General features: G+C 35.7%; 1 protein-coding gene across 1 annotated transcript in view; it reads left to right on the forward strand.

The window, feature by feature from the left end:
- Positions 1 to 8638, forward strand: part of JMY (junction mediating and regulatory protein, p53 cofactor) — a 71436-nt gene that overhangs the window by 54940 nt on the left and 7858 nt on the right. Inside the window, exons 7-10 of the mRNA XM_065662213.1 lie at positions 1111 to 1197; positions 2911 to 3006; positions 4157 to 4709; positions 6845 to 7155. Of these exons, the coding sequence (XP_065518285.1) occupies positions 1111 to 1197; positions 2911 to 3006; positions 4157 to 4709; positions 6845 to 7152 (1044 nt within the window). The 3' untranslated portion in view covers positions 7153 to 7155. The remainder of the gene's footprint in view (positions 1 to 1110; positions 1198 to 2910; positions 3007 to 4156; positions 4710 to 6844; positions 7156 to 8638) is intronic.

The following is an 8638-nucleotide window of genomic DNA, read 5'->3' on the forward strand; positions in this document are numbered from 1 at the left end:
TATTTTTCCCCAACTCTCCCCTCCTTGTTTTTTTGTCTTTTGCGCTTTTTTGCCACTACTGTAGTATCTTATTTCATAGCTAATAATTCTGTCAGCTGCCCCAAGCCATGCTTTCAATGGGAATGCTATTATCTGGTTTCACTCAGCAAATCAAGCTGAGTGATGCCTGGGAATTCCATCATTTTGGTGTTATAGCTGCAGTTGCATTCCAGGCTGCTTCCTTAACACTGTCTCCTCTTACACACCTGTGAGATCTATTTCTAACTAGACAATCTGACTTTGTTCTTCTGTGTGGTGTTTGTACTAGGCATAATCTCATTGCCCATACTGTCCAATTTACTGGGCCTCAGTATTCTTCTTTGAGTTTTCAAGTTTCTGGAGTCTTTATCACTACTCCAGATTCCTATTTACATTCCTCTTCTTTGTAACTGACACATTATTCACTTCTTTTTATTATCTACCTGAAGTTTGAGTGTCATCCTGTTTCTTGTCATCTGTTGTAACATGGCCTGTTTTGTTTTGTTGTGATTTTTTTTTTAACCTGTTCATACTTGCAGGCAATGCAATAAATAACTTTCGGGTTTTTTTTAACCTGATATTACAGATGTGAACTTAGTGAGCCTGGTTTTGCAGGCATAAAATTTTGACAACTTTATTAGTGTTGGTGCTTGCAGATTGTACATGCAAAAGATGAACTGACATTTGTAAATGAGAATCTGTCCCGTTGCATAAACGAATATGTAGTATGTTTGAGAGTTAGTTATTATCCATTTATACAAATACATGGAGTTACACAGGGTTTTAGGAAGTATTTGACAAATCAGTGTTTGTTGCTACTTTTATACTGGTATTGTAGAATAGAGTTTCAAGCAGCTGTTATTTTTGTATGGGTTTTTTTTGACAGTTAAAAGTAATAGGTTTGAGTTTGGCTTGCTTTTGTTATAATATTTTTGTTTTATTGTAAGTTAAATTAGCTTGCTTAAATTAGCTCATTTGAGATAGCACTAAGAATTAGAAAAATAAAAATTACAAAGCCTATTTGGTAAGTATATTATATGCAGTAAATACTAGGAATTCATATTTTATAGATAACCTTTTATGTCTCTACAGGAGATCTGTATCGCAAAGCATAATGAAAAGATCCAGCAGCGTCACCAGAGTGAGGAAGAATACAAAACGCACCATACTATTCAGCTAGTAAGTTTGAGTTTTCTGCTGTTGAGATTAGCATTTAGTTAGTAGCTTGTGTTCCTCATTATACATTAATTAGGAGAGTACTCACAGTGATAGCTGTTTTAAAAAGATAGTGTGTGTCCCTGACCTTTGCACCATGGATTTCTGTATCATATTATGCTGGTAAGCGGGAGTATAATAGCACTGTCAGGATGACATTGAACCCAAGCAGTAAGAAAGTTTTTTAATGGTAGGTTCACAATATAAGTGATTACTGTTAGGGTTAGGTTGCATTCTTATTTATAAACAAAACCAAACATAATCAAACAAGCAAATCCCAAAAAAACCCAAACAAATCAACCCCCTTGAGTCTGAGACTGCTTCAGGAAAAGTTTGATCAGATTGCATGTGGAACATTGAAATGTGTTGATAGAACTATCCTTTCTTCTTGGTACAGTCTTTTCTTTATGCTCCTGTTTCAACTTCTCTGCCCCATTGCTGTTACTTTCTTCTCACCATATACTTCTATTCCTCTTCACCTTTTCATGTTTCCCATCCTTACTCTTTTTAGACACATTCTCCTCTTCCTCTCTCTGATGTATCTATATTTACTTCCTTCCAAATCACAGGGTTGGCTTTTTATGAAGGACGCCAGGTCACTAGCTGACTTCTGAAAATGGCAGGCAGGCAGACATTACTTTTGTGTTGACTTAATGACAATAAAAGGCAAAAGCGATCAGATTTTTTAATTATGATGATAAAAATTAGCTTTTAAAAGTTATATTAAATACTTTGAGTAATTTAAGAATTTAAGCTGCTGTTTCTGCTTAAGGTTTATTCTGTATAGTCACCTGTTCTATCACTTTTCCTGGTAACTTCTGAACTTAAATACAGTGACTTTTGCCATTTGACAGCTAGCAGTCACTTTCAATAAATGTGACTTAAGAGCAGTATTATGTTTCAAAGATTTAGAAACTTTGCTGAAGTTGTGTGAAAATGCATAACTAGTTAAAGGAGATAGATCCAAATGTGTGTTTTCACTGAGGTAATATCCCTAAATAAGAAATAACCGTGTTAGAAAGGAAAAATTGCAAGGAAGAGCTTCCACAGTTTGTTGAAGCAAGATTACAGAAAAATGAAGCTGGATTAAATAATGACAGTTGAAGTTAATTAAATACAAATTTTTTGTTTACTGTTATAAATTCTAATGAAAATATTTACTTAATTTCCTCAATATCGTATTCAAAACTGTGTCAGTGAGTTCTGTGATTTCTTGCACTGTGAAAATCCTAATATGATATCTTAACATAAAAGGGCAACCTTGCGCTTTGGGCTGTCATTTTGTTCTTGAAATGAGAGAAAATGGATATTAGTTTCTTGTCTGGCTAATTTATACCATTTTTAATCTAAGCAGTCTTTTTTCAGTATAATATTCTGCCACATCTCTAGTTATTTCTCATCTTTCAAGGTAACAAACCTTCAAGTGTTCCAGTTCCAGATGGAATTTTTCTTTACAGAACTTTTCATGTTTTTGAAGTTAGGAAACATGAAATGCATAATATTTTGTAAGGGGAAGACAAAGGTCAAGTTTTGAAGTTCAGAAAATATGTTTATTTGAGAAGTAGATTGTTAGGTAGTTATTAATAATTAGTAGAAGAGTTATTTTAATTCATTTTTTGGTGATGATAAATGTAGCATTGGATGTAATATTTACATGTTTTCCATGTATTTCCTCAGAAGCGAGATCAGTTACAAGATGAAGAGGAAAGAAAGAGCTCCTGGGTTAGTCAAGAACGACAGAAAACACTGGACAGACTTCGCACGTTTAAACAGGTAATAGAAGAAGAGTGTGCTTTTCCACAAGCTCCTTACTTACTCCACTCATTCCAGGACTAAACTACGTAATTGTGCATTTAACTGTTTGATTCATATTTACAAGAAAATGTGGCATTGGTGGTAACGAGTATCTACGTCTTGCAACAAGACACTTCGGAAACTTTCCTAAAAGAAGTATAACCTAAATGTATTTCCCACTACCACTGATCACTAGAATACCTGCCAGTGCTTGCCCCTTCCTACTATAATGGAAGTATCAGAAAATGAGTAGAAGGTAGAATGAAGGGGAATGAATAAGAAAAGGGATTAAAGTGCAATAAAATAGAGATTGTATTAATTGGTGAAGCCTTTTTTTTTGTTTTGCTGAATACATTAAAAAAAACTCAGGTACTTAGAAGTACTTTGCTCAGCAGTATGTTTTTTGTATCCTTATTGTTTGCAAGGCTTTTGAATTGCATAGCTTCTGTAAATTAGAGCAGCTGTTAATGAGTTGACTTAATGTATAAGCATATTTATATTGTTATGATCTCTATTGCGATAGGCCTACCACCATTGTTTGTGAAAGGTATTGGAACTGTCTTTCAGAAGCATCTTAAATTTTTGCATAGAAGTGGCTCTGGATGAATCTAATATGAAAGAACAGCTAGCGAGACAGCAGTTTAGTTCTTAAAATACTTTGTAAAGTCTCCACATGTTTGATGTTTTCAAGAAACAAATTTTTAGGCAGTATGCTTCATATCTAAGGCCAGTGTATTGGGTCAGAGAGAGGACTTTGTTGCAGAGGGAGCCGTTGGTCAGTTTTAGAAAAGGAAAGCAAGGGGGATTTTAATTTTAGTTTTCAGAAAAAATGGTTTTGAATGTACATTCTGGTTCTTCATGAAATCCTAATTCTAGCCCATGTGTATCCTAGACGAGTCTTGTAAATTTGTGGCTTAACCAAGAATAAAAATTAAGAAAATGGATCATTTTTGCATAAAGATGAGGATATATTTGCTTAGTTTTTACATCAAGAGTAAAGTGTGTGAAAGTAGCAGATGAATTCTACTTGTCAGAAAGGCAAACCACAACAACAGGTACTTAGAATCTAGAATAGTACTTGCATATTAGTTGCATGCTTCTCTAACTGTCAATAACTTACCCACTTTAGCGGTACCCTGGGCAAGTAATACTTAAATCAACCAGACTACGGCTAGCTCATGCAAGAAGAAAATGTGCGGCCAGCTCAGCATCCTGTGTTGATCAGCCTCAATCTTTGCCAGCAGCCATACAAATCCAAGAGAAAAGTGAAGAGGTGGAATCAGAAAATGTAGTTCGGCCATTGCAAGTGCAAGAATTCACAAGCTTAGAACAACTTCGAGATATCCCATTACTTCCTGACGGTCTTAACTCTGAACTGCCTCCTGTTAGTATTTCTCCACTCACCAGTAATGAGGTTGAACCAGAGATTGTTACTGTAGTACCACTTCCACCCCCTTTGCCTCCACCACCACCTCCGCCTCCACCTTTGCCCTCCAAGGAAGATGCTACTGCAAAACCCTTAGAGAAAAGTGACAGCTTTGTTAAACGTCAGAGTGAGGAGAAGGGAGTCCAGCACTCTTCTGGTGTCCCACCAGCATATCTGTTTGACAGCAGTCAGCTAGTCAGTGCCAAGAAGAAGCTTAAGAAGACTGGTGATCTAGAAGGTTTACAGAGGAGAAGAGGTAATGTTACATTTCTGTATATTTAATTGTAATGCACATCAGTTCTGTTTTTGAATTGCTTTGTAGAAAAGTGTATACTGTGATTTATTGATAGGTATTAATGGGAAAGTTGTTAGATCCTTTTTAGTGGACAGATGTTGGCAACTGAAACAAATGATAGGACTTTTAGGACAGAGTGCTGTATACTTGTTTAGTTAGACGGAACACACTTGTGAAACTGACTTTACAATATACCATGTTAGACTAGCTAGAAAACGGAGCTAAACATTGTCTAAAAGAATCCTTTCCTATCTAGCTTACAGCCAGCTCTACAAATCTAGCTAGAAAACGGAGCTAAACATTGTCTAAAAGAATCCTTTCCTATCTAGCTTACAGCCAGCTCTACAAATACTATATGCTTCACCTAAGGGGGTGCTACTTGTTTTTAACAGTTTATCCTTTACCCCATATATAAAATGGGGAGAATGGCAGCCACATTTGAACAAAATAATCCTGGTGTTGTGGTGAAACATGCCATATTGGAGCAAAGTTTTTAATTGAAAATCAGAGATTGGATTTTCAGAAATGCTCAGCCAAACTATTTTACTGGAAGTCACTGAGAGTGAGCCTTGGTTCACGCTGCAGTAATATGGCTGCAATAACATTTTACTAAAAATTCTACCTGGCTCTATCAATTACATCTACAGAAAGCATCCCTTCACTGACATTTTCCCTCATCCAGATAAAATCAAAATTAGAACTGTCTTCATTCAGACAGAAATGAGGGTGTTTCCCCTAGAATTGTCCTTAAATGACTGAAAATCCTTGAAGCAACTGCATAGTTACAGAATTCTTAAGCTCTTATGAATTTTGCAGGTAACAGGCAGTGTCTTGAGTTCATTATCGATTTTGATGCTGCTGCGCTCCATTTTTCTTTTTCAATAATCCTATTGTTTATTTTTCTGATATCCATTTTGTCTTGCAATTTTATATAAAGCATGTATTGTGTCTGCGGTTTGATATACATCATAAAATGACAAATATAAAATCAAATTATATCCTCTCAAGAGTATTGTTAATGTCGGCAGCAGCACTGTACCTGCTGCTCTGTGTTCCCCAAGATGTTCCAAGTCTGTAAGTGGTTTCAGAAATTTGTTTCTGTACAACAGATGATTGTTCTACAGTCCTTCCTTCTTCCTTCAAATGTGCAATCCTGTTTTCTTTTATTTCTCTTTTCCTTGTGTCTATTCCAACTGTGCTGGCCATTAGTCTGATGGACAAAGCTCACTCATAAATGCAAGATAGGTTAAAAAAAAATGTGTTCCAAGATGTACAAAAAAGAACTGGGGATGGATACTCGTTTACTGATTGGTCTGTGGCAGTGTATGTGAGCATTTCAGACTGCTGGTAATTTACTGTAGTGCATTTTCTTGGGTAGAGATCTTACCTACTTGTAGCTTCTCAAAGAGCCAGAGCTCTTTCAAAGCTCTTTCAAAGATTTTTATTTCTGCAAAGAACTGTTTTCAAGTTGGTGATAAAGGAAAGATTTGGGATAAAGTATTAACTCTGTTTTCATTAATTATAAAGGAAGGCATATAGGAAAAACACATAGGAATGCTGTGACTGTGTGCTAATTCGTACATGACTCCAGAGGAGCAGGAAGTGCATGCTGTTGCAGTATACTGTACTGCTGCTTCCCTCACTGACATGTAGTAATTGTCATACGGTAGGTAAAATCCACCACAAAATGCAAGTACTGAGAATGGATTGCACAGTCCAATACTTAGGATATGTACTCATTACCTGTTTCAAAGTGAAGAAGGCTAATCTGATAAGCATTTTGACTGTGTTGGATTCATTGCAGCTGTTTTGATTGTCTTACCTGCAAACAGGAAAGCCATCTTTCTCAAAAGGTTTTACGAACTCCCTCATAGGAAGTTAAGTGGTTTCAGAAATGGTAATTGTCCATATAAACCAGTTTTGACCTTGTAATAGGGAAGATAGACTTGGAGGCTAAAGCAATATTGGAGCTACCATTATACTCACAGTATGGGACTGTAACATTAGTAGTACTACGTTTTGGTCCGCAGGAAATATAAATGAAGACTGATAAAATTTAATAAAAATAATACTGAAGGTCTTTTGATTTACTGCAGTGAGTTCCCCGATGGATGAAGTGCTGGCTTCCTTGAAACGTGGCAGCTTTCACTTAAGAAAGGTTGAGCAAAGAAGTCTCCCGCCTTTTCCTGATGAAGATGATAGCAATAACATCTTGGCACAAATCAGGAAAGGGGTGAAACTGAAGAAAGTGCAGAAAGATGTTTTAAGAGAGTCCTTTACAATTCTGCCTGATACTGACCCCCTGACAAGGAGCATCCATGAAGCATTGCGACGGATTAAGGAAGCATCACCTGAATCAGAGGATGAAGAGGAGAGTTTGCCTTGCACAGACTGGGAAAATTAACCTGTAAATAATCTACCTTTAAAAAAAATACTTCTTCATGTTTTGTATAACAATACAGGCTAAGCCTCAGGTTCTTCATTATAGGAGACTTAGTATGAATGTGACTAAACTGTCTGACGTCAAACGTGGTAAAATATGCACATACGAATTTAGTATCACTGACTTTTCAAAGAATTTAAGGTTTATAGGAGGAAAAATTTTTTTAGGCAACATCTTATCCTTTTCTTATTTGAATACTTTTGCTGAATATTGACAGGACTAGTCCTAGGAAAAGCTCTATTTTATTTAGTAAATGTAAAGGGACTGTTTGCATCTTACCAAAAAGCTTTTAAAAGTAAAAAAGCAGCACAATCACTCTTGGACAGACCTTGTACTTATTTTCTAAGTACTTCTGACCTTGTAAAAAATTAGCCTGTTTATCACTTCAGACTGAATAGCTTTTAGTGAAGAGTAATTAGATTTGACTGTTGAACACCTTGGGATCTTTTTGGTTACCCTGTGTGACTGACTCTTTGATACCTTGGTTTCAGTCTGTAAGCTGTCTAACTTAATTGAATTTCCAGACTATAAACAAAAATTATAAAAATTATCTACACTTCTGCTACTCGTACAAATGAACTTGCACTATACGAAGCTACAGTGCTTGAAAGTACACATAGTAGACTTCAGCAGATGAAATTAATGATTTCAGAACAAATCAGAAATTAGCAAAAGATTGTCTTCAAAATTACGGCTTCATCAGTAGCATGAACAGATTCTTGATTACTACAACAGTGTACACCACTGTTGTTCTGCAATGGTTCTTTTCTGCTACTGGCATGTAGATGAACTTAAGTCTTAATGAAAGCTTCCACTAGACTTAAAATTTGTAGAAAAGATATGAAAATCAGCAAAGAATTTTAAAATATTTTCAGAAATCCAAGGCTATTTCAACAGTATGGAAGACAAATATTTATAATCCGTGCAACACAGCTACCAGTAGGAAAAAGATAACCTTTTTGGATGTTCTTCCCTGGTTACTTATTACCATAGCTGGAGAGTGAGTATTGATAAAGTGCTGCAGCTGTTTAAAAAGTGAAAGTGACTTAGCACATCCTCTGCTGAATGTCACTGTGATTATGAAATACCATGTCTCAAATTGTTCTATTGGTATGCTATTTTCAAATAATTTTCAAATAATACTACTTAAAAGTTTTTTTAAAAGGAGAATCAATGTTGCCTTTATTTCCTCATGAACTGGCCACACTAATGATTTACAACTGTTTAATTATGGCATGGCAGTTCTTTTCCATACCAAATGTACTGCTGCTTTTTGTAGTTGAAAATCCAGGAGCAGAGGTACACTTAACTCTTGCTAAAAATCAAAGTAAAAATAGTTTTGATTGGATGTCACTTTTTTCTTCACTTGCATACTGTGAACTCCCACTACCTTCAGAAATCAAGTGACAGCTATAAAAGAAGACATGCCTTGGAACTGATTTGGCTT

The sequence above is a fragment of the Lathamus discolor genome, chromosome Z (assembly GCF_037157495.1).
Source record: "Lathamus discolor isolate bLatDis1 chromosome Z, bLatDis1.hap1, whole genome shotgun sequence".
NCBI lineage: Eukaryota > Metazoa > Chordata > Aves > Psittaciformes > Psittacidae > Lathamus > Lathamus discolor.